Source organism: Opisthocomus hoazin, chromosome 7, assembly GCF_030867145.1.
Source record: "Opisthocomus hoazin isolate bOpiHoa1 chromosome 7, bOpiHoa1.hap1, whole genome shotgun sequence".
Classification (NCBI taxonomy): domain Eukaryota; kingdom Metazoa; phylum Chordata; class Aves; order Opisthocomiformes; family Opisthocomidae; genus Opisthocomus; species Opisthocomus hoazin.
Genome location: NC_134420.1, coordinates 58,109,391 through 58,136,371, shown reverse-complemented (window position 1 = coordinate 58,136,371; position 26,981 = coordinate 58,109,391). Strand labels below are relative to the sequence as shown.

Genomic DNA, 26,981 nt, shown 5'->3' with positions numbered 1-26,981 from the left:
GAAAATATTTTTGTATGTTTTGAATATCCTTTCAAAGCCATGGTGAAGGAAACTGACTACCCTGAGAGAGTGGCTGGTCTCAGGAGTTGGTATCTGCAGAAAGTGCACATGGTTGAGGGCTGCATCACTGTATTTGCAACATCCAGTGAGTCTGCGTGCAATGGGATCAGGTTATCTCTAATTTGTCAGCTCCCTCATGCTTTTGGGTCACACAAAATCAGCAGAGGTGGCAGAATTCTGCGTATTTTTGGACTAATCTCTGCTTTCTGTGACATGAGTTTCCCAGTGGCCCTGCTTGTCTGTCCTGTTTGAACTGTGAATATTTTGCAGCAGCAGCAGATGAACCTGGAGAACGGGAAGACCCAGCTGCAGCCAGTCTCATTCCATTGCCTTCTGGTTTTGTTCCATTTCTAGCCTACATGGCCAAATGTTGGGCTGAATAGAGCCTGCTCCATGTATATCAATGTGCTTTTTTTCTGATCATTCATCCTTTGCTGAGGACATGCCCCTAGCCACTGGTGCCCTTAGGAACAGTACGGGCTAATGATTGCGTTGTGAGCAACTTCTTGCTGATTAACAAAAAACAGCTGCAGGAAATTGCACTGGCTGCAGTGAATTTTTAGCAGGTGCCGGTGACAGGGCAATGTAGATGGATATTTCTGCAGGGTACCTAGCACACCCAAGAACATAATCAAGCAAATGTGCCATAATAACTATGATAAATGTTACTTTCAAAGGTTGGCTCCCAGCTACCTGTAAATATTCTGTAAGCATTCTTAGCATAAATAGGAAGTGAAAGGCTCATTATTTACAGGTGTAGGTAGCACTGTTTGATTTATTTTCTCAAGTGCTCAGAGTAATTACACTTTCTTGCTAAACAAATGATTCTGTCTTTATTGTTTATACAAACAAAATAATTAGGATTCATTACATCAGTGGTCAGCTAATTGCTTCCTTTGAGATTCTGCTAAGACTAATCTCCTATAACACAGACAGAAGGAACATGTAATTTAATCTTATTTAGAAACACCATTGATCTGGAGTCAATCAAATTAATGCAGCCATTCAGGAAGCTGCAAAGCAAGAGCTGCCACAGCATGCCAGGAAGAAAACAGTAACGTGCTCTGCTCTGCCCAAGTGCAGATATGACAGGAATTCTTCATGGCAGAAAGTCACATTACAGAAATGCACAGAGTCGTGTGTACGTGCCTGTGTTAATGGTACCTCTGTGTTGAAAGTATGTGGCCCGTTTCTTTTCCTGAAGTCCTGCTGGGTGTTAGCCACTTGAAATCTTGTGTGCAATTACATTCTTAGTAAAATGGAAAAGACTCATTAAAAGGTGTCCTTCCCTCAGTTTTCAATATCTCTTTTATAAGTATAGGGAATATATCTTTTTTTTTTTTTTTTTTTGCATCACTGTGCCTGTAAGTCTGTGCCTACCTGCTTTATACCATGGCCCAAACACAGAGGAAGGGCATCTTACCATTCAAAATTAGCAGATAGACCTATTTTCCCTCAGCAGTGATGTTTGCTCAGAAAGGAAACTTAGGCAAAAAAATAAAAAGCTGAAAAATCCTGGCTGCGTCTAACTCTGACCCACTGTTAAGTATGCTCTACCAGACAGCATCATCCCCTCCCCTCTCCAGCAGGCCCACGAGCTTCCCTTCGTGTTACTGCACCTGTGAGGCTGCCTGTTTGTCTGCTTTTATTTCTGTAGAGTTTGTGTGGTTTACCAATCTACATTACAGCTCTCCCAAATGCTAGAAAACAGGGAGTCTCAGTCTTTTATCTGGTTCAGCCACTGCTGTGCCTTGCCAATGCTCTCCCTCTGAAGCAGTGTCAGTGCAAGATGGAGAAGGCATCTTGCTTCCCAGGACACCTGGTTCTTCCTTTCTGTTAACGTTAACATGGTGTTAGCCAGGTAGGTGCTTGGTGGCCCCTGCTTTCCTTGTTGAAAAGGTGCGTCCTTTAGTAGCCTACCATGTTGTGAAGTATTTGCAGATTTTCACCAAGGAGACACCTTAGAATGATTTTCTCTGCAGATACGATTTTACATCCTAACTGAAAGGTAACGAGAGACAGATTTGTTGACCAATAGCGGAATGAAACGTATTTCCATTATATACTTGAAAAATGTATTTAACACTACTGTAAAAAGCATGGTAGGAAAAATTCTTGTAATCAATACACTAAACTGTATACATATTAGTTTTTAAAAAGTAAATAATCCCGTTTTTAAATTATTTAAATAAAATGCAAATAATATTCAAATTATATATGGTGACTGCTGATTTTTAAGAAAAGTTTAATCTTGACTTGAGAGAAGTCACTGGTAAAGCAACTGGAACCATACATTGTTGACATGATAAACCAGCTTTTGATGTCAGTAGCTGCTTCGACAGGTTCCAGAACATGTTGTCTTTATTTCAGTTTTTATTCTTTCTATGTGCAATTTAATTAGTTTATTTCAAATTGCAAGGCTGAGTGGAAGTTGGAAATTGGGAGAAGTTTTACTTCTCTGCCTTGTTGAATAAATGTAGAGCACTGATGTCTCCTACCAAATTTCAGATACACTGACTGAAAAGTCATTCAGTTACTAGCTGCCAGTAACTCTCCTTCTAATAGTAATACAGTATTGCTCTTAAGTACAAAATACATTTATTGGGATAAATTGTATTGCTTATAAGTGTATTTAAAACTGGTGAAGTATTCTTGTGTTTTTATTTGAATTCAGTTGAATTCAATGAGTAGCTCAGCCCTTTACAGCTGCTCACTCAGTTTCCCCACAGTAGGATGTGGGGGAGAGTCAGAAGGGTAAAAATGAGAAATCTCGAGGGTTGAGATAAAGGCAGTTTAATAAGTAAGAGAATGAAACAAATAAAAACAAACCCAAGGAAAACAAGTGATACAAAATAACCCACCGGCTCACCACCAGCAAACAGATGCCCAACCAGTCCCCAAGCAACAGCATCCCTGGTAAAACTCACCCCCACCTAGTTTGTGTTGCTGAGCATGTTGTCGTGCGGTAGGAAATATCCCTTTGGTCAGCTGGGGTCGGCTGTCGCGGCTGTGTCCCTTCGCAACTCCTTGTGCACCCCCAGCCTGCTCGCTGGCAGCAGTGAGAGAAGCAGGGAAGGCCTTGGTGCTGTGTAAGCACTGCTCAGCAATAACTAAAACATGGATGTGTTATCAACAGTGTTTTCATCACAGATCCAAAACATAGCCCCATACAAGCTACTCTGAAGAAAATTAACTCTATCCCAGCCAAAACTAGTACAACTGGCTTGAAAACCTCTTACCTGTCCTGAACCTGGTGCAAATACTTCTCGTAAGAAACTAAATGTAACTAACTAGTGGTGGATATGAATATGTGCTTCAAAATTACCTCATTGGGAGTTTGCCATTCTGTATTCCTGTAAGATGGAACTAAGATATTTTTAGTGACCCATCCCACCTACCACTTTACTAATCTTCCACAGTGCTTCCTAACTTTTATCACATATCAAACACTTTCCAGATAAAAAGAAACTAATTTCCACTGGTTGTGTGCTGAAGATGGGACCAAACCAGGGACTTTTTCTGTTTGTTTAGGACTAGAGAATTACAGAAATCCGTACTACTTTAGCAGATCAGGTTGTAGCCCTTGTCCTGTGGCACACTTCTCCTAAAACCACGTCATGTTGTATATGCACACAGAAGCTAACATTTATAAAACCATTTGTGTCACAGTAGCATATGGCGCAGTACTTAGTTCTAAGTGACTCTGCAGCAGAAATTCTGAAATATCTGCCATATGTGACTCCTGAAACCCCAGATGTAAACTGCTGGCTGTTCCTCATTTTCTGTTTCTTTTAAAATCATCAAGGATTTTAGCTTATCATCCAGCCGTGTCGAGGTACTCCAGAATCTCCCAAAGGGAGAAAACGAAGCCAGTAATTTGCCTGTATGCCTACTTATTTACCTACATACACTTACGCTCTTCAGAATTGAAAAGAATGTTAAGGTTGCAAAGTCAAGCAATCTGAAGATAGAAAATGTCAGAGCTAAAATTGCTTGTGTGACCTCAGTTAACCTGCCTTCAGCACATTCATTCTGGTAGCTCTTTATCAGCTGGAGAATGATAAGCACAGAACTCAATGGGGTCCCAGCCATCCTCACTCATTCCTCACAGCCGTTTGCCTAACCTGGGCAGTGTTTGTGTTTAGGAAAGTACAGTTTTGAACGCAGTGGCTTGCTGTCCTTTTGCAGAGGCCACATAACTCTGATCAACACTGTCCAATTCTTAGTTCCTGCTGTGGTTGTATGGGGATGAGCCACAGCTTTGCCCAAGAGCATGTTGGCTGCTTAGTTCTATGGTGAAAGTAGTACCCAGCTCCCCCAAATTATTTCCCTCTTGAAAAGACCAGCTGTGATTTGCAGTATGTTGCTTGTCTTAGAGAGGGATGTTCATGGCTCTGAGTTGAGAACTGATGAGGAGCCAAGCTTCAAACTATCTCACATTGAGGTAAAAACCCAATTTGCTTTGGTTCGAGAGAGCAGCCTGTGCTCCCCCTGGAACTGATCTCTTCTTGTTGGTAATAACCTGCCTCTGTGAGTGGCAACTGAATTAGTACCCAGTGAGATCTCAAGTAGCAGGAACCCAGGGCCTGTCAGAGACGAAATATCACTGATAAGGTAGCTGCTTTCCCCAAAAAAGTGATGGTGCTTGGGGATGGCATGCTCCTACTCAGAATGAAAGGAATGTTACAGCCTGCCTGGCAGCTCTGATTATTCTCAGAGGAATAATGAAGTGGTAGAATTCATACCTATGTAGGCGATCCTTTCCAAGGCCTATGTGTTCATCCTATTAAGATGTACTTCTTCTGCACCTATTGCTATAGTTTAAGTCAATTACGTGGTGATCTGCCCACTGTGGAGGTAGGCCTAGATTCATCCTGTCTGAACATTTTACTTGGGGGTTTACAAAATCATGCATGGTGCAGAGAGCGTAGATGGGGGTTGACTCTCCATCTCTTCCACAAGAAAGAACTAGGAGCCAGGTTCAAAGCTAACAGAAGGGATTTTTTCTCTGTGTCTGTTGGCTGACCTGTGGAACTCCTTGTTAAAGGATATTGAGAACTTTTAAAGTTTGTATAGATTCAAGGGGAAACTGGAAGTATCTGGCAGAAAGATTCACTGAGTGTTAGCAAGACGTACAAGCTACATCAGGCTTAGGAAACTGCCTGAGCTGAAAGCAGCTGGAGGCTGAGAACATTAAGGAGAAATTATTTATGCTTGCTATAGTACCGACGCATCTGCACCGATTGCTGTAGCACATAGGATACTTGGGTTGGGTACAGCACTGGCATGAAGCAGCATGGCTGTTGGAGTCTTTGTCTGTGCAATGTCTGTAGGACACTGGGGCATTAGTGCTATCCATGGGGAGAGCAGGAATTTTCAGGCAGCAGAGTGTTTCCCAGGATATTCTCTCAGTGAAATACTCAAAGGTAAGAGGAATGAATCCAGACTAAATGTTTTTTCTCTGCTGGGTCACTGATTCAGTGGGGCAGGTAGGATTTTTGTCAGGCATGCTGGTGACATACAAACAGCAGCAACAACCCACTAATGAGTGTAGTATAAGATACTATATTCCTCTGCTCCCTCAAATAGCTAGATTAACTGTGTGTTTTCATATATCCTGGAATGTGGTCAATAGAAAACCAGGGATTGCACTGATTTTTAGCAAATAACTTCAGCAACCTACACAGGAATATTATGTAGCAAGTTCTAAAGTGCTTTTCTGCTGTTTTCCATCCAAGTGATTTTTCACGGTGCATTTGGTAAGGAGTTATTAACTGCAAGCAGATTTAAGTGCTGAGGACTCCCTAGATCTAAACCGATGCTTGTCATTCAAGCGCCCCAACATGAATCGAGTACAAATGTGAATGTTCACAGCCAGTGCAGTTCATTTGGCAACAAGCATGCATTTAGCATTACACAAAACACAGCCGTCTGCCCCTTGACAGTCCTTGCTTGTCCTGGTGTTTTGAGGGAGAAGGGGGAGGACATTTATCCTTGATGATGAACTTTAAAAGTATATTTTCTTTTTAAATGTCAACCTATTCCTTTTCCATGTGTGTTTCAAAAATGTCTCTGACACTTTGGCTCAATACCCAGGTATTCCAGCTGTTATTCTAACATGGTGGAAATTAAAGTTCTGTTGACTTCACTGGATCTTTGCCAGTTTTCCTCAGAGGAAGATCTGGTTTCAGAATATTTTGTGGAGCCTAGATCTGACACATGGACTGAAGGCACTGTGGGTGCTGGGTAGTAGCTGTACTGGTGCCAGTAGCTAGAGGATTGGAGAAGGGGAATTCCACTATGTAGCAAGCGTTGTGGTTACCACCTTTGATCTCACGTGTCAATGAAATGTTCAAACTGTCTTTTACAAAGGTGGAACTGTGTCAGACTGTCCTTTTCTAACCCAGAATGATGTGCTAAAGGGTTGGGAGTGTGCTCCTGACTCCAAGTAGACTGTACAGCCTTGATCACTCTGAGGCCAGCAGAGCAAAGGTTTGAACTTTGGCCTCCCTGAATTCCCTGTTGGTGCCATAGTCTCAGGTCCCCACAGCCTGAAAGCATCTCTCTCACAGCATAGACCTAAAAAAATACCTTGGCTTAGTCTTAGTAAAATTGAAGTGCTGCTTTTTTCACACTTGGAGAGGGAGTCAGTGCCCAAAACCTTCCCTGCTTTTTCCAACTGTATCATCTCTCCTATTACAAGTTACTGTGTCTCCTTCAAAATTTTCTATCCTTTAACACCTCTAGCAGTACTACCACCAAAAAAAAAAAAATTGTGTCACCGATTGTTCCAGCAAGCACAAAGCAACAGAACTGATGTAGGTTTCATTTGCACAAGAACACCAGAACCTGGGAATATAAGTAATGAATCCATTTGTAAGGGTATCTGCTGAACTCCATCAATATGTAGTTCCCAATCCTGACTTTATTTAGTTGTCTGTGTGCATAATCCTGCTGCAGACACTGAAGTTAATGGTAAATATCCCATGGATTTCAGTATGTGCAGGTTGGGGCCCTCATATATTAAGGGCTTATCATTGCAAATTTGCTGAAAGCACCAAACCCTCACAACTCCTGTGTGCCTCATCTTCAGTCCTGCAGAGACATCATAATACCATATTTGTGATAGCAGAGTCATTCCCATGGCAACAAATGAAGTCAGAAATATTCTGACCTTGCTGTGTGATCAAACAAAACAGAGAAGCTGGGCAGCACAGACGAAAGTTCATCAGACACAAATGCCTATAAATCTAGCAAGCAGGTGAAAGAAACAGCAGATAAAGACAAAATATTTCTCCTTCTCTGAAGTTCTGTCCCCAGGCAAATGTCCCTCCACAGATTTTTCTGATGCTAGGATCTGCTATGGTTGGCCTGAGTATCATACCCTGCAGAAAGCTCCAAGGAGAGCAAACGATAGCTTGTTGATAAAGCCATTTCACATTAATTCTTTCTGGAGGATGAGCTTTGAAAAGCAATACTATTTTACGGCTCCTTCCAATAGATCTGAAAACAAGGCACTTAAATAACATTTCAATCTCATCCCATTTCTTAGAATTGCATTAATAGTCTTTGCTTTAGAGATCAGGGCTGAGTCAGAGACTTTCTCTGAATCAAATGCTGGATTGGCAAAAGAATTGGGGTAGGAACATCATGAGTGACTGACTGACAGTGTGGTCATCGTAGAAAGCCAACAATAAACCTGAGCGACCATAAGACACCTGGTCCCTGGGCTGTGGCAGGAACAGAGATGAGGCACAACTGGAAAAGCCCACTCACTGTTTCCCACCAGTTCATCAGCAGAAGGAGATAACTGGGAAGGCAGGTTTTGCAGCTTGCCTGACAATGAAAGAATAGTTTAAGACTGCAGTAGCTTTCAAAACCAATGCTAAAGCATGGACAGCTGTAAAGCAAAAGTTTTAGGTGCTTTTGGGAAGACTGGCAGTCCTTCTCATAACTGTGTCAGTGAGAGGTGGACTTCTAATTCTCAGTTTGTGAGAACATTTTTGAGACTTCCAGCCATAATAAATTATTAAAGTCAGTCACAGGATCCTACCCTTGAACAACATCAGCATTAAGTGTTATTATCTCTTAGTGGTAGAAGAAAGAGCATGGTTTGAATTGTCCCAAGGCAGAGGTATCTCTAATCTGATCTTTCACCGACAGAACTGCACCTGTTGATATGTACAAACAAACTTGTCCTTGGTTTCTGGAACCTGGAGAAGGCTTTTTCCTGAGAGATGGGACGCTACGATAGATGTATTTGTCATATTGCTGTGTATTACAAGTGCCATGGACAACTGAGAATGAGAAATGTTCAGTGAAAACAGAAGCTGTCAGTGACATTCCATTGGTTTATACTGGTAACACCAAGGAGTGGCTGTTTCATATCATTACAGAGCCAAGCCCAGAAAGCTCTGACTGAGAGTTGTGGCTGCTGCCCTTACACACAATGGTTTTAGCGTTGACTGTAAACACAGAAGCCCTTGAAATCCAGGGGAGGTGAAGGATTTCAGGTCTGGACTCCGGGACCAGAGAAGGGAAAATCCTTTTAATACAACTGCTTAGTCCTGGTACTTTGGCTCATGTTTGAGAATAGGTCACAGTAAGAGCAGATGAATCCTGTGATGCAGCCAGCTTGGTGAAGCTTTGATTTGAAGGGTAAATGCTAGCTATAGCCAGGGAAGTTGCCCAAGGGTGCTTTAAGTCAGAGTCCCACTTACAGCCTGACATTTACTCATTGCCCACTAACTACTGAGAGTTCCAGTGTTCAAGGACTTGAGCTTTTGCTGGCCTCAGCAAGCACGTTACAGCTCAGATACTGCAAGCCAGAAATGACAGAGCGAGCAGCTGTTGCTCTGCTGCCTCTACATCTGCCTGGCACAACAATTAAATCTCATCAGCCATTTGGCTTAATGGAAGCAAACCAGCTAAAACAGAAGAAGGATTTCACAGCACAACTCTCTCATCATCTGTAGCTGCAGCTAGCTATATATTTACCTTCATAATTAATTCTGTAAGCACAGAGCTGCAAGAGACTGAAATTTAGAAAGCAGTGGAAGAGAGAGACCCTAAAAAATGGAAAAGGGTAATAACTTTACCATCATTCTGCTCCTTATCTTCTCTGCTGATGTTTCCCATGGACTATTCGTGGTGGTGCTGTACTGGGACAAAGGCATTGCCTTGAGGTCAAGCATCCAGCAGAGGCCAGAAGCCCTAATTTTGCTGCAGCACTGGCATCGCCTGTGCCTTGAACACGACAAATTAACTTCCTCTCGTGGAAAACGTGGGTCCCACTTCAGTGGATGTTCTGCATTGATTTTTGTGATGTAGGTTGGTACTTAGTGCTGCAGCAGCGTGAAGCATTAATTCTATGTTTAGAGTATAGATCCATGTTTGATGAAATTAACGGATTATTGAGCCCTCTTTTTCAGGACTCCCTTACAGAAAGTTGATTCGGCCTGTTTTTTTGTGAAACACACATAGTTCAGCTTATTGGCAGGAGATACTCAGGAATCCTGCCAGTGGAAATCTCACTTCTTAATTAATCTTTCCTGAATCCTGTAGCCCTGAATATGTTCTCTCCTGTTTGTGCTAATCCATATTAAATTCATGAGGTTAACTGAGCTACTCTAGATTTGCACAACCATAAAGAAAAGTGCAATGTGACTTTTTTGTGTGTCTCTTCTGTGACTGCTCAGCAATACATATGATTTTAACGTCCTCTTTGCGGTCAGTGTTGTTTTTACTCTCATTCTCCTGCATCACATGAAAGTTTAAGATGTGCAATGTAAAGTATAAGAGGTATTGAGGCAAGCTGCACTGCAAGGCCTTTTTTTCTGGCTGTCAGCCTCATGGACCCCAAAGTCAGGATCCGAAGAGAACATTGCAGCTGGGGAGATGACTGTGAGCTGGCTGAGCTGCAAACTAAGCTCCGTTCTGCTGATGGAGAGCAGAAGGCTGACTCCTCTCTTCCAGGCATCAGCACTCATTTTACTGTGAGGAGGCCAGTCGGCAGATTTGGCATGAGCATATGTAACCAGCACTTTGTAATTGGAAAATGGACTTGGAGGCAATTATTTTTTTCTACTAGAAAGTCAGCAATGTTTTCCTTTTAGAGAACAACAGTCTGCAGCAGTGAATTCTTGTAGAGAGTGAGATACTCTCCTAAAAGAAATTGTTTAAGCACCAGCTTCAGTCAGCTGCAGCTTACCAAGCACCCAGGCCGGTTCCTAGGGCGAGGACAACATGGGTTGTTCTGCCCCTCTGCCTGGCAGTTTGATGTATGTGAAATTCACCTCCCCAGGTCTTTATTTTTCTGAGTTGCTCTTCGGCTTGTGTCTTTCAGAAGCGCTCTGGAGGCGTGTGCTCATTCCTGCGTCGAGTGTGCTGGGCAGCACTACCGTTGCAGCTCCTCCTCTTGCTCCTCCTGCTCCTGGCCTTCCTCCTGCCCCTGGCAGAGGAGACCCACGGCTGCACACTGGCCAACAACTTTGCTCGGTCCTTCAACTTGATGCTGAGATACGAGGGCCCACCTCCAATCTAACTTCTTGGCATGGCACGAGGTGACTGTTGGAAATACAGACTCTTTGTTTTTAGCAATTGCAAATATTGTAGATTTTAGGGCTTCTAACAAGGCCATTATATCAACTGGATAGATCACATAAATGCAGCATAAGATTAATCCACTTTAATCAGGTATTTGAGCAAAATTAATATTTTTACAATATTTTATTATATTTATAATGTATATATAGAGATTGTGTATGTATGTATGTACATATATGTATATGAAAATGCATATCTGTGGTCAAACTAACATCCACCATCCATCATCCACTCATACAATGTTTCTGTTTCTGCCATCTTTCAGCAAGGAGTACTGAATGATGGTTTTGTTGGGGTTTTTTGGGGGTGATTTTTAAAATCCAATTTTTGTTTACAACCGAAGTCAGAGCAAGTATGAGATGTGGGCATGCACCAAGTGCGAACTGGAGAGCAGGCACAGTAGAATCATGTTTAAACACAGTGGTTGACATTCAGCCCAAGGAAAATTTGGACTATTCTATTTGAAATCTGGAGCTGTATTTTCAGTATCTGGATGCAGTGATTGCAGGAGGTAATGGAAATGTTTCTACTGACTTCAGTAAGAGTGGGGGTGGGCCTCTTGTTCTCATTTTTTACCAGATTTCTTTTCCAATTACTGTGTTCTCCAGCCCACCTGAATCAGGAGAGAATACACTAGCAAGAAAGCTGGGAAAAAAAGAATATATGTTTTTTAGCATCTCTGTAGCAAGAGCACTTTTAAAATCAGGTCATAATTTTCTGAACAAATTTGTGAGCACTGAACAAAACATTGTGTCAGTGATCTTGTCTATAAAAAGCAGTGGGATTTTTTTTGTTGTTTGTGGGGTTTTGTGGTTTGATTTGTCAGGATTTTTTTACTTCATAAAGAAGCATTTGGTAATGGATCATAAAGCCTGAACAGTGGGATGCAGCCTGGCTCAGTGTGAGCAAAGCAAAAGTTGGAAGTACTTTAAGAATACCACCATGGAAACATGAGTCCTTCCTAAGATGTTTTTATATTAATGGTTTGTTAAACTGACGTAAACTGATTGCATCAAAGACAGTCAAGCCTAGATTTCTATGTAGTCTAAACTGTAAGATGATGACAACTTGTCATTTACGTACCTAAGCTCATGCCTGATTTATCAAATTTTTGAATGTACATTTTAACATTGCCTTTTAATGTAAAAATAATTCTCACTTCACTGTGATGAAACCATTATTAGTGGTGTTTTACCTAATTGACTCCTGAGAGAAAAGGTAATTTCTAAAATTTTGTGCCATTTCTGAGAACTATCCCTTATTGTCTCATGTTTTTAGCCACAGTAGTAATCATACAAAAAGAAAAATAAAATTAACAGAAGAAACAGTTACTTTTCCCATCCTGGCTATGTTGCAGGAGGAACTTGTCTTCTGGGTACCAGAATGACATATTCAGTGTTGTTTTCCAAACAAGTTGCAAAACAATATTAGATCTCTTGTGCAGGTAAATTATGTAGTAGCTGAGAGACTGAATGAGGAAGTCATGCTACTTTAACAAAACTGTGAAAGTTTTGCTAAAGAAGAAAACTTGGGTAGAATAGGGAGACATAGCAGCAAGGAGCTCATTATAGGCACAGAAGAGAAGAGAACAGGCAGATGTGAAAGAGGACTAGCTAAACATAGAGAAGAGAGGTGTCCAACAATTTATGAAGCCTAAAAAAAGAAATCACGGTGAATATGGAGCACAAGAATACAGGCTCTATGGAGGAAAAAGCTCTGAATCTTTTTGGTTCCCTCTCCCTGCTGCAGTATTGGTATTGCATATGAAACAGCTTTTATTCACTGAGGTTTAAAATGGGGCAAGTAACAGGGACTCTACCAATGTTCTGATGAGACTCTTCCACTGCTAGGACTCTGTCAATGTATTCCTAATACTGCTTCCAACTACAGTGGATTTGCTAGAGTTGGATAAAAATGCCAAAATTCTGCTAAAAGTGAAAATGAGAGTGAAAATTAGAGGAGAGAGAGAAGGGGATGGTGAAGGAATTCAGGTGGAGCGCAAGGGGAGCATGAGGCAGAGCTGAAATGATGTGGATTAAAACCTGACTGCCAGGAGGTCGCAGAAGAGCTCTAGAGAGCATGCAGCGCGGGGCTGAAAGCAGAAAGGTGAGGAGAGGATGTACGCTGAGCGATAAGACATTCACATCTGAACAGAGAGCAGAGGGACGCCTGTGATTTCTTTCATGAAGGAGCCAGATGGAGAGGAGCTATAATTTGCCAGAGAATGGGGAAAATTAATTCCTTCTTTGCAACGGTTCGTTCTGGTGGCAGAGGACATACCTCCTTCTCTCCTCTGATTAGCTGTGCAAGTGCCATGTACATACCCATAATGTTCCTGTAAAAATTGCTGCCAGCCCTGAGGGAAGAAACCCCTGTGGCTGCGCAGCAAGGAGCTAATCATCACACACATCTCCATTTCAGATTAAACGCTCCAGTAGAAACGAGGCGTGGGGGAAGTGGGGCAGTAACAAAACCTGCAGTATGTGGTGGTGGGTACGTGTACTTGTGCACACACTATTCTGTGGTGTAGCTACATTGGACTTCTCTGGGTTTTGCTGAGCTGTTCCAGGTGATGAAAGTAAAATGCCAGTGAGAAAGTAAAAATAATGAGGAATAATGTAGCTGTAAGTGAAAATCATTAGGGAGGTAGACAGGTTTTCTCTATGAAAGCACAAAATTTCACGTCAGATTTCTTTCTGCCCAGCCTTTCTGATCTGGATGATTTTTATGGGTTCACAAATGCATTTGACACCACAGGAGTATGAAACTAGGGGGGAAAATTTCTGCACAGAGGACCGTAACAGAACAACTTCATCATCACCTTGCTGTTTCAGTGTTGTGGCAGGTCTGAAAAAAAACCCAATCTAAATTAGAAACACACTTTTGCTGCTGGGTTTGCATTCAATTTATTCTGTAAGTCCCCTGTCTCTAATCTTGGAATTTTTTGCTTTAAATCTCAGCAAATCCATTCTCGTTAACTTTAGTAATCTAAATATCTCACATACATAATGAATCTTTCTACTGCTGTGCAATGGAAACTGTCCAAAGCACAGGACTTTGATGTTCATCTCACGTAAAACAATTGAAGTCTTCCATAATGTCACTGACCTCACCCGTCTAATGCAGGTGTGAGATTTTTCTAAGAAAGAATTTAAAAAAAAAGTCACAAAAGTAAGCTTGAAACATAATTCCCATATTTACTTTCTTTTTTATTCTCTTGGTTTTTTTGAAAAGTTTGTGACACAGATTCCTTGAAGTGTGTGTAACTACTAATCAAGTCAGCAACTGGAATAATGAAAACAAACTGCCCAGTTCAACTTCCCAGTTCAGATTCCTTAAAACTCAAACTAAATCATGCCCTTTCCAAATCAGTCCTTAAGATCTTGAACATTGTTCTTCATGCCTGAATCTTTGCTCAAGCATGATTTGGGGGTTACCCCCTCACTTTTGTGCCTATGAAATCCCCAGCTCATAGAGCTCTGACGTCCAAATGTAACTGAGATGTGTTACAGCTCATCTTCAGATCGGGGCCGCTGCCTTGAGACATCCCTTAGGATGACATCCCCCAAAACCTAGGATGTACAAAACAGATAAGCGTCCACAGCCGTGGGCTTGCACTACTTTAATCCAGATCCAACCACTGTCAAAGGGTGCTGAAACCCTCTAAAATGGATTGAATACATTTGATCTCGTAAATTGTTCGTGCATCTGGGTCAGGTCACGTAGCCTATACTGCATGCAGGTACCCAGCCTGTTCACAGAGCCGAGCTCTTGCGCGCCTCTCCAAGCTCTTTTGCCTGCACTATAGGACCCAGTGTTTGATTGACGACATTAATAGCCCTTCGGTGTTGAAGGCAGAATCCTGCACTCCAGTGCCAGTGCATTAAAGTAAGAATTCTGCACAGTCCCAAAGGCACACTTCAAACCCAACCTTTGGAGTGAAAGCAAGCAAATTTATAAATCGTAATCGATTTTGTAGCCAGATGCCTTCAAGAGAATTTTCCATGACTGCAATACAGTGAGGTAGAAAATTGCTATTGTGCCACATGTGTATTGATAGCCCTTTCTCTGATTCCAGCTAGCAATTTAGCTTGTATTAAATATTATTTATATCTGCCCTCTCTAGAAATCTATGTATGAAAAACATGTTCAGTTCTATGCACGCACAGTAAAAACATTGTATTCCCCTATTAGCACAGAATCTCCACAGCAATCACGATTTCTACCAAGTACTAGCTTATTTGCCCTGACTGAGATACTTACGAAACTCAGACATTTGGGGATGAAAAGAAAGCTAGTAGCCTAACTAAAAAAACCACCTAACGATCGCTGAATAATTTGGAGACCTTTTAGAATGGCTTTGCGCTTCTCTTTAATCATTTTCGTTGGGATAGTTGAAGACCACAGAGAGCAAATGTCTCCAAAATATGGCCATCACTAGATAGATGGCAATCTCTGCACGTTGGAAGAAATAGTATGTTCCCTGCAGTTGTGTTAGGACCTCAGGAGCTTGCTCCGTCTGATCTCCTCTTCAGTATTAAACAGGAAATGTTTTACTTTGATGTGTGTGCGTACATGTCTCATTAGCACTAAAGAGTGAGTTCATATACAGAAATTCTTTTAATTTGTGTCAACAAGAGAGTACGTTGTCTTCCTTTCTGCAGAAAAAAAAAAATTTGCTATATGGCAGGGATTCCCAGAGCAAACCAAACCTTTTGGAATAACTGAAGATTACAGACTGAAATTAAATTATCCACCCTAGTAAACTGGAAAAATAGTTTTGCCTGTCAAGAAATGCTGGTATAAATACCCCAATAAACGTATCTTTGCCAGGCATCATAGGTGTTTTTCAGGCCATAGGTTGTGTACCCAGCTGGCTGTACAAACTGCTTTTGGAGACTTTACTAGCTGTTGGACAGTATCAGTTGCTAGTCAGCAGCTGAAAACACGTTTGCCCCATGAACTACGTCAGCTTCTTCCAGAGTTGCTGGGGACTGTCAAGGATATTCTTAGTAGTTCTCAGATCATTCACCTGCTCTGAGCCTTCACCAGTTTATTGCGTTAATCTATCTGTCAGCACCTGGCAATTCTCAGAAACCAGTTTATTAAAATACTGAAGATAATACTGTTGGTACAGACATCCTGATTCATTCAGAAACCAATCTTATTATTTTTTCCATATTTAAACATAATGATTTATTGGTTATACTGGCTTATTAAAAAACTAGTCGTGGGTGTTGGGTAACTGTGTGGAATGTTTTAGGCACAAGGCTTTTTGACTTGCACACCTATGTTTAAGAATTGTGAGTTCATTTTGCACTTGCTCAAAGGTAAAACAAAAAAACCCAAAGATTCTTGAATGTAGCATTTTCAAAAAAAATATGAAGCAGGATGGAATAATCTGTGATACAGTTGATTTTTTTAAATTATCTCTTATCTATCCAATTTAAAACATGAATATGTGTCTACCAGAGTGTTACCAGTAAACCTGGAAGGAAAAGGAGTATCAATCAGGAGTATATCAATTCAAGCAGTAGCCTAAATGGTACCTCTGTTACCGAAGCTACAGCAAATGCCAGACTTCAGCTCGTTGTACCTGTGAGCTAGCCACCCTCCTCCCAGTAAACTGTGGGTGAGACGAAACTGCACGGGTGAAGGTGCAACATCGCAGTGGAAGCAGCAGCAGACATTGGGTCTTCAAAGGACAGCCTGGTATCTCAGTCAAAGAGATTAACACGCATGTTTGGCATAATGAGAGCAACCCAGGACTAGTGACATAGGAACAAGGGTGTGCTGTCCTGCTCTGCCAGACGTAATTTTGACAGTGGCCATCAGCAATGCGCAGTTTCACATCCCTGACTGTGGAAGGAGGCTCCCCTTAGGGTGATTCACTCTAGCTGAGATATGAGCCTTGGGAGTGTTTTTTTCTTTTCATTAACTACTATACTAGAAGAAACTGCTACATCAAACCCCTCAGTGACAGATTAATGGTAGGTGGTAGGCGCTGATGCTTCATGAAGAGATGCAGGAAATACTATTGTAGATAGAGAGATAGTCATGAATGTCTCTCTTCAGTCCTTAGGAATTAGAGGTTTGTTATAGAACTGAAGTAGGAGGTTTTCTGTTCCTTTGCAAGTCAATGCCAGGTGTTGCCTTAAGCCTTCTGGGTTTTGGAGGTGAGCCTGTTCAGTGCCTTATTGAATGCGAGGGGCTTTCTGGCTTCAGAGCTGTTCACAGCAGCGAGTTCCACATCCTTCTTATCAGTTGTGTGAAAAGGTATGCCCCTGAATTGGTTCTGAATTTTGCGGGGGGGTTGTTTGATTTTCTTTCTTGGCCCCTGTGTGCTGAGTCCAAGGAAGCAGAAAGACCTGCACTACCCTCCCCAGACCATTCTTTGTCTTTCCTTCTTTTATCAGAGCGGGGGAGACTCAGCTTTGTCTGTTGCCTAAAGTAAATGTTCCCAGTCTTTTCTGCTTCTTTTCGTGTTATAGTTCTTCCATGCCCTTGATCATTTCTGTCACCTTCTTAACTGTTTCCAGTGCCAGTTCCTCCATACGTAGAGCAAAAAAATCTAGTCCTGTTTCAGTAAATTCAAACTCAGTGCATTTTCCCGCCCGTTGCAGTTCCTCCTGCACAGGTTCTGCCTGTTTCTGCTGCCCCCGTGCCAAAACAGCCTTCATCACTATCTGAGGGGACTCTAGTCCTTGCCAGCCATCTCTTCCAAGTCTCCTGGCCATGTCCTGCCCCCATCTGCCTTCTGCGTTGGCTCAGGGATTGCCCTTAACATTCACATCTGGAGATGGGAGTGCGAGGGTGTCGCTTCACAATTATTCATGACAGCCTTGCCATTAGCTTTGTTCATGGCCTGCCCAGACCCTTTTCTCTCTAAGCAGGTTTTGATGGGTAATCCAATTACTGCATGCAGAAAATTGCCCCTTAATCAGCGAGGAGGGCCGGTGTTTCGGTTTCAGCTCAATTATCCTCGCGTTGTCACTGCCTGTGTAAGCGCTCCCATGTGCGGCTGGGCCCGGGGCTGTGTGCTCCAGGCTGTGTGACCCGGAGCCGCCGGGAGTGTTGGAATGTCCCTGTTGAACACCCTAATAAGCCAGGACCCCTTCTTTTTGAGCTGGAAAAGAGAAGAAAGAAAAGGAAAATGGTCGCCTTTAACAAACTGATTTCACAACTCATTTATCAAGCCCTCTAGCAAACCATTTATTTTAGCTCCTTTGTGCTCCATTAAAGGCTGTATATTAAAAGGGAGAGGTGAATTTGGAGAGGCTGGAAACTGAAGGCAAGCTGCAGTGCCAACCGCCCTCACCAGCGCTTTGCCGGGAGGCCTCCAACTAGAATTCAGGGGTAGGAGCTGTTATTTTCCCTGACGTGACCCCCGCCTTCAAAATCAAATTATTTCTTTTGTCAAGTCCAATGAGCATTGAACACCACATACTTGGTTTCACTGCAGATATGAATGAATACCTCTGTACGATACTTTCCATTGCCATGAAATATATATGTGTGTGTATATGTATGTAATGGGGAGTGTAATTATTGTTCTACTTAAAGAAAGGTGACATTCCACTGCAATGTAACTTTCCCCTGCAGCTTTGAAAAGAAATCATGTCTTAAAGGCAAGCTGGAAGAGTTTGAAGGGGTGTGTTTTAATAAGCTTTAGTGAGCTTTAATACGCTTTGAATTAGGGCTTCAGACTCTAAGGCAAAAAGCAGCCAAGATGATTTTCCCATCACCTTCCCAGATCAGACTCTGTAAGAATTTAACCTGGGAGTCACAGCTGAAGCACTGACTGCTCCTGAAGGTATCTGGACACAGCATGTACTGTGTGTCCTCAAATGCCAACCTCCATCTTGTACACGTGCTTGACTGGAAGGCAAAAGACACACCTTTGTCTTGCTCCAAGACCCTGACGGTCATTTTTGTCTCAGCACATGTATTCCTTTTGATCAGTGTCACTCTTTCCGTTTTCTCTTTTCCTTGTGATTTGTGCTAATTGAGTTTTATGCGGTGATTCTAGAAGGGCACACTCCACCTGCCCAGCCTCAGAGCTTCCCTTCCAGCAACTGACCTTCTTCTCATTTGTTTGCTTGGGTGTGCTGGACCACTGTGAAGCAATTACGCAAGCAATAACGCGGGTGTTCCATTTTTCTGTCATTGCCTTTTGTAAGACGTAACGCTCCATTGACATGGAAAAGTGGTGGGAGACCCAGGAGCCGCATTGTTGCTTGCTAGCAATATGTCCAGTGTACAGTGCTTCTACAGGGGACCTGTCCTCACTTCTCAAAGCAGCTGGCTGTCTCAGGCCCAATTTAATTAACAAGGCTGGATTATAAACCATCTTGGATCCCTTCACCGGCACACCATCAATCTTGCTTCCGTCACATTTTGTGCTTTTGTTTAGTCTTAAGCTAGAAGAAAGTTTAAAGGAATGTGCTAAGACTCCCATGTAGGGTGAGTAAATATCCCGTATATTTCACAAAAATAAAAACAAAATGAAGGGATTTACCCTCACATATTGAACAGAATTAATAAAAAGTTCTAATCAACGTATTAAAAAGTTACTAAGAAAAGCCTGGGTTGAAGTCTCTGCAATCAAATTGTTCTCTGCTTTTAATTTAAAAATCAGCAAATATTGGGCTACATTTTGCCACCTTCTACTAGAAGTGACTTGGAACTAAAGTGTAAATCCTCTAAAATGGGAGATTTATTGATGCGGATCTAAATTTCACCAGTATGTCCCATGTTAGATCACCCGCTTCTGGGCAGAGAGGAGACCGAAGGCAATTCACAAAAGAAACTCACGTTGTGAATGGGTTTAGAATTCTTCAGAGCTCCCCATCCACTTGCAGATGTCGGTAACGGGAGGATCAGAAACCTTCCCGTGAACCCTGTGCATTTTGCGTTTGAATTCGGGTCTCTGCCTCAGCTTCTTGTAAATGTTAATATTCAAGTAGAACAAAAACATTAGGGGCAATTACAGCATGAACATCTCTTCTTGTTTATGTATAGTAGCTGATAGCAGAGTCTGTAATAATAATCTGTGTTTATACATGTGCTGGTCAGTGTAACAGTTGGGTACAAAATACCTTTTAACTGTCACAAGAAACTAACTGGATTGATGTCACTTTTTGCTTGTACGAATATAATTAGTTGCCTTGCAGGGACCAGTTCCACTTTTGTCACATTATTTATGATTTTTAAATACATTTGTGATAAATTAGGCTCGTTTCTAAAGTAAACAATACTGGAGCCAAGCAGCTGTCTCTGTACATGTGCATGTTATCACAGCTGATATCAAGTCCAAGTCAGACGCCTTGTCTTGCTTGGACCTTTCCTTAACCTTTCTGGCTTATTCAGGGAAATGCGGACCAGTCTATTTTCTTATTAAAAATGTGGCTTTTTGAAAAGCTGAGCTTATTTTTTAAATCCTTTCTTTTTACTACTACTGATTCAGAAAGACTGTAACAATCATATTTTTCTAAACTGTCGATTGCTTGTGTTGGGAAATGATATATATACATATATTTTATTCTACAGATTTCCATGTAGTTTTGAAAATCTTTGTTTTCATATATATCCTCCTATTTGCTAGAATTATCTCAAAAAGCTGTAAGCTTCTGTATATTGACTCTATGAAAATGTATAAAAATGCAGCTGCATAAAAAGACTTGCTTTATTTTTTATTTAAATTGTTAGAGCTAAGTCATCCTTCTTAGTGTTACACCACACAAGATGTACGGAAAGAAACGGGGTCATTGTTTCGAAAGGCTGGATGGGCAGCGTTACGTGACACTTCCTCAAGGTCCCGGCTGAAAGTCAGGAGAATTCATCCTGGAAATGGTGCCACGTCAAGGCCCGATTCTGTAGTTTATTCACACTGTTCAGGATCTTATTTCACAAATACTCCCATGAAATTCCACAGGAAATATTAAAAATGAGAGCCTATGATGTGTGAATAGCAGTGACAGAAGAAGGCCCTTTTCTAATGAAGAACAGGGCCTTTTAACTAGGGAAGAGGTTAGATTTTGAGTATTTCGGGACAACATTTTTTGTTCTCTTCTGCACTGTGGACTCCTGTGTATTCTGGATTTATTCCATAGCTGAAATGCCAGATTAAATTGATTGAAGCCACGTGCGCAGATGAACATAATAGAAAGCTGCAGTGAAACATTGCAGAAAATGACCTGATTGTATTGTTCAGAACAGCAGTTAAAGTCACTCACAGCCTTGGTGTAGCAGAGGCCTTTGGCTTGTACCTCGGTCGTGGTGTAACACGGAAGGATTTCTGCTCTCTGCTTGGAAAATACTGTCTATTTCTCAACTTTGTCAGAAGCATAATATTTTTTCAAGTAAAAAAAAAAATCTGATTCTGCCAGACTCATCTGGGTGTTAAGGACAGCTGGGACCTGCTGTGATCAGGCCACATTATTCCAAAAGTTTATCCCTCGATGACAAATAAAATACGATGTGGCTTTGCTGTTTGCAAGTAGGATAAAGAGACTGGAAATTTATCACTCCAAGCCCCGGCCTTGTGACTGGTTTGTGCTACGCCAGTGTTACCAATGAAGTATGCTGGATCAGATTATAAAATCAGAGTATTTTATTGCATGTGTCCTTTTTTGTAATGAAAATATAGTTGCATTTGATGTTGCAGTTGTAATACAGGAAATAAATACATACATATTTCTTTTTAAGGACTTTTAAATTATTCTGGGGGGTGGTTTCACATTTTTGCTGTGCTTATTTCTTACCGTCAAAGTATGTGGGCTGACCTAGAAATACCAACAACAAGTGAAGCAAGGATAAAATTTGCTGCTGCCTGCCTCTCTGCTCACGTACACTGGAATAAGGTTGTGCTGAGTGTACCTACTTCACTCTAGCCTGTAAGATTTGATAAAGAATGTCAGCTTTTCTGTCAGACTGTGCAGTTGTTTGAATAGAATTCTACCGGACCTGAAGGAAATGTGTATTTGCTAAATCATATGACGATGTGGTGTGGTTTTTTACAGTGTTGGCCTCTGACACGCTCTCTCTGTGGAGTCACCCTCAATCCCAAACCTGGTAAGACAAATGGGAGGTTTTGAGGACCTCAGTTTTGAAGTTAATGCCAGTCACATGCAGTGAGTGAGCAGTCTGTTGGTTGAACCACTGCTGATTTCTCTGAAGAGTAATCACTGCAGCATGTATGTGCGGATGCACAATTCTCATTACCATCCAGGTAATTGCTGGTTTCTTTCCTGAATCTTTATGAGCATGAGTCTGCCGGGATCTCTGACATCAAAGGGCTCCACAGGCAGTTACTTCTGAAGGAGTGGAAAACCACGACCATATTTTGGTGAGCCTGTGGGCTAGGTTCCCTGTTGCTTTTACAAACACACCGAGCTTTATCCAGGTCTTTGCCTTCTCTCAGGTATTTGAACCATGTGATCCTGTCGCTTCCCATGAGCTGTCCCCCGCTAAGCTCCCAAAAGTACAAATGCAAACACGTTCAGGGCAGCAGCTCCAATCGCTCCCAGAAGGGAACGGGGTAAAACAAGGCCAGGGCTGTAGGAACAGCAGACTGCCATGGTGGGACAGTTACGTTCCCAGAAGGGCAGCAATCAGTGCACAAAAGAAATTTCTGTCCTTTTTTTTTCCTTTGCAATGCATTTTTTCATCTTGCAGTGTATTTTTTGTGGAGCCAGAAAGTAGACTGCTTTGTGTATATTGGGCCTCTTCTGCAACCAGCAAAGAAATTTGGGACTTAATTTTATCCGAGACCCTGTATGTAGACCAGGAAAGACTGGTGTCCAGCAGGGAGGGAAAGTGCCGAAGAATAGATAAAACAGCCCATACTTGTATGGTGAATGAATATTTTGATGACCAGGTTCAGGCTGCAAACAACTCTACAGCTGATCGGTGGGAGCTGAGACAGTCAATGGGAATTATTATGAACACTTTTAGAGGACAATGAAATACTCCAGGCAGTTATAAATCTCTTAAGTCACATATTACTGGAGAAACACCTGTTTTAGATAGCAACCCTGCTGCTAGAGGATGGAAGTATCTGTTTAGGTTGTAGCAGCAGAAGGTGGCAAGTTCAATAAATAAAAATAATAGGGTAAAACCCTCAAGTGGAGTAAATCAGTGTAGCTTCATTGAAACTGTTGGAACTAAGTCAATTTACAGCAGTAAGAATCCGGCTTGTAGTCAACAGGGATTTTACAGAATGCTTAAAACCTCTCCATTTAGAGAGTTCTTCTCTGCCTTATGCCTGTGCACTAAATCGTATCCGCACAAAAGTCCTCGCTGGTATAATGAGGTCATTTCGGATGTGAGCGTTCATTATACGCTTAGGTAAATTAAGGGGAGAAAAATACATCATTAGGAAAGTCTTAAATAAAGGATGGAGCAAGGTTAGCGAGTGAGAACTATTTAAATAAAACCAATCTCAGCACCGGAGAGTTAATGGGGAGTGGTTTTCTGTGGAAAAGGGCGGATGGCGTGTTGATGCTGCGCGTAGAAGCTGAGCGCTACGGCCATGAGAGATTAAAAGCAGGGACAGAGGTTTTTTCTAGGTCAATGTTTCAAGCTTTCTAAATTTCATTCTGTGACATACCGTGAATGCAGCCTTGGTTTCCAACGGCAGAAAAATGCTCTGATAAACACATATTGCTGGAGCAAATGAAACTGAAGGCTCATCCGGTTTTACCATAGCCCTCGTGGTATTAAGGGGGATTGTAATATAATCCTCTTCAATGAATAACCCTAACAGATGTTATCAGGGTTGCTCTGTACGAGCCGTGGACCTCTCGCTAGAACTCCCTCTGTGGAAGTCCAGTTCATAAATTGCCCTAATGGGCAGCCTGCCTCGTCCCGTCGCTGCAGCAGCGTGGAAGGGAGGTGCTTACCAGCGGCCTTGAAAGCCGGCATTATTCCCATCTGGTTTGCATTACAATACTGCTAAATATTTCATGCTTTTTGTTTTACAAACAAATGAGAGCAGAACTAATCTTTTTGTTTAATGTTCCTTGATTGACATTCGAGTGGGGAAAAAAAGTTTGGGGGTTTGTTTTGATTTTTGTTGTTTTACTTCAGATCTTAAAGTGGCTCTGCAAAAGCTTTTAGTGGAAGATAGAGCAGATCGCCGTTGACTTTTCTGGTGGGCTTTTTATGGCACCATTGATACAGGAAAAGATAGGGGGGAAATCCAGATGATGAATGTGCTGTTCAATCAGCTGGGATTTCTTTGCTTGCGAGGAGATAACTCGATGAAGTGCAAACAGAGACAGGGAGCAGACGTTGACTGCTTGTCAGCTATACACAGAACTATCTCTGGCTGGGGCGGCTGGAAAACACAGCAGCGATTAGAACCCCTCTGCCCTTTCACAGCGCCCCGTCAGAGGGTCCCCAAGCGCTGTAGTCAGAGCCATCCATTAAGCCGCAGAGCAGCGAGTCTGTCGAATCACCCCCGCCTTACCGGGAGGGGAACCGCAGCCCCGGCATTCAGCCAGCATTTTAGCCTCACGGTTCCCTAAGTGCCTGCTGAGGTGGGTAAGCGAAGACATTCCTGCATTCCAGCAGCGGGACACAAGTGATCCACCTCCACGCAGGGACCTTCATCCACGGGGCAGAGGTCGTGGGGGGCCAGGAGCCCCCCTGGGAAGCACAGTCCCCCCTCAGGTGCCCACCAGTGGAAATGCCAAAGGGCTCAGGTGACTTCCCTCCAGACCAAAGCAAGCCCCAGCATGGAGCAGGGCCTCTCGGCCGATGTTTCTCTGCGTGAACAGCCCCATCGGCTGGTCAGTCTGGCGTGAGGACACGTGTCTTCATCAGGGCACCCACTGGGCTCCGTTAACTGTGGGGTGGAATCGCAGGGTGAGATGAAAGGTATATCTCAAGGGTGGATGTCAGGAGGATGGGGCCAGACTCTTTTCAGTGGTGCCCAGTGACAGGACAAGGGGCAATGGGCACAAACTGAGGCACAGGAAGTTCCAGCTGAACATGAGGAAGAACTTCTTCCCTCTGAGGGTGACGGAGCGCTGGAACAGGGTGCCCAGGGAGGTTGTGAAGTCTCCTTCTCTGGAGATATTCAAGACCCGCCTGGACAAGGTCCTGTGCAGCCTGCTGTAGGTGACCCTGCTTCGGCAGGGGGGTTGGACCAGATGAGCCACAGAGGTCCCTTCCAACCCCTGCCATTCTGTGATTCTGTGATTCTGTATGAAATGTCACTCGGAAAGGGCTAAGTGTTGATAAAAGGTAAGTATTCACGCTCCCAGCCGGTCGCAGCATGGCCCTGTGACAGGGTGGTGGTGTGGTGGTGCGGATAGTTAGATCGCCGTACTATTTTTGACTGCGTAGTAATATTCTTTATATCGTTGCACAAACAGAAACGAGTTGATTCGATTCACTCTTGAGACGAATTCTCAATTCTGCAGTTACTGCAGGACGAATTTTTCTCCGGCGGCTGATGCATCAGTCATCCCATCCCTGCTTCCCGTAATCACTGGCCGGAATTCAGAGGCAAAAGTGAGTCTCGGGGACTGACCCTGATGCTTGCCTGTAAATAGGCTTTATGACTTAGGCTGAACAAGACACCCAAGCAGTAAAATTGTATACTGCTTTCTATATTATGTTTCTTATTTTCCTAGTATTTTCCTCCTGAGGATCTCAAGGCCTGCTGCAAGGTTTAACTAATTCTCAACAGTCATCTGTGAATTAAGTTGTTTTTGCTAATTACAGCTGAAATGCTATTGCCAGGGCGGAAGATTGCCGTTCTCGAGCATCTCTCTGCAACAGCACACAATAGTTTCCCTCAGGACTGTAAAAATAAATTGTAACTTGTAACTGCCGCAGTTCCTTGCATTCAATCATTTTCATTGTGGATTTTGACGTTCCACTTAAAAATTTTCAAATCCAGGAATAGTAAATGCCGAGTCATAAAAGCTTAGGAAATGGGTCGAATCCAGAGTGCAAGGCAGCATTACAGTGTCTGATCTGCTGTCTCTGATAATACCCTGGCACGACAAGGGTCTCTTTTTTTTTTTCATTCCTGAACAAATGAATTGCAGCATGTATGAAGTCTCCAGAGGCCATCTGTGACTGTAATTCATTTACCCACCGTATTATGGAACAGATTTTCCAGTGAGTTCAAAACTCGGGAAAGGGGGGAAGGGAGTAGTATTATGAGAAGAATCTGTGATCCATATCTAAAAATAAAAATATTATTCAATTGTCATATTTGATGGATAAAGTGTCTGACGTACCAGGCGAAGCCATAGCAACTAGATAAATATGTTTAAAACATTTAATTTTGATACATTAAGAATGAGTTGGAGCAGGGGCTTATCAGCACTGAAATTAAGCAGACGTTTCTAGGTTCCTAAAAGCCTCTGATTTTGTTTAGCTTGGAAGAAATTTTGCTGTAGATAACTTGGAAGTGTAAGGGGAAGTTGGACTTGGTGCACAAAGGAGCAGCTCTGACAGGTTGGGACTAGCAATTACCTTTCTTCTTCATCTGTTATTTTCCAGGTGCCCACAGCCCCTGCCTGATTTGCGCTAGACCACACGAGGCCTCTCAGCAAACCTACAGACCCTTGGCTTCTGCTTTTAAATTCAAATTAGTACCTTCATTTACGACCTTAGCTGCTACAAAAATATTTTTATATATAAGGCACTCTCAATATTTCTGTAGTGCCGTTAACATTCAGTAATTGTAATTAGTAACACATCCTCATGAACAGCCAATTAGTTATGTGGCTGTAAGAATCAGGTTTCCTCCCGGCGCAGTTCCAAGGAGGTCACCGAAGTTACAGCAGGAATGAATTCAGCCCAGGGTGATGGGCAGGGTTAGTGTTTGCACTGCCTGTCACGCTGGTGCCCACTGAAGGGCTTTACGTTCTGCACCAGATCCTGTGTTTCTTCGTGAAGTGATACCGCGCAGAAGGGGAAAGGGTGCAAACTTTTAAGAATTGTTTTCTATAGACATCTGACTGAAAGTTATGGCTGAAGGAGGAAAATCCTCACTTCCACGCAGTAATCATGGGGCTGTGTCTGAACAGAGGGGGGTGGAAAGGAAGGCAAGAAGAGGAGTGACACACTGGAGAAGCATTTTGACTTGCCGTCAGTCTGAAATCAAGGAAAGGTGCTGCGCCGAGCCGTTCGCCTGCAGTTCCCACACTTGTAAGCACCAGCATCAACTTTTTCCTCCTAATGCATCAGGCCCTGAAATACCATTCTTCTGAGCCGGTGCAGAAGTGAAGAAGACGCATGCAACCACTTTCTTTTCCATCCGCTTCGAAGGACAGAAGACGCGCTCGTCTCAG

General features: G+C 42.6%; 1 protein-coding gene across 5 annotated transcripts in view; it reads left to right on the top strand.

The window, feature by feature from the left end:
• SYNE3 (spectrin repeat containing nuclear envelope family member 3) overlaps nt 1-25,122 on the top strand; it is a 93,895-nt gene extending 68,773 nt beyond the window's left edge. For 4 of the 5 annotated variants that reach the window (XM_075426365.1, XM_075426367.1, XM_075426364.1 and 1 more), the window contains one exon: nt 10,406-21,505. In XM_075426365.1, coding sequence (XP_075282480.1) covers nt 10,406-10,603 — 198 coding nt within the window. In that variant the 3' untranslated portion in view covers nt 10,604-21,505. Of the gene's footprint in view, nt 1-10,405; nt 21,506-21,686; nt 21,739-25,094 lie in introns of those variants that run through there. The other variant, XR_012764546.1, reaches the window with a different exon arrangement.
• Nucleotides 25,123-26,981: the final 1,859 nt, after the last annotated feature.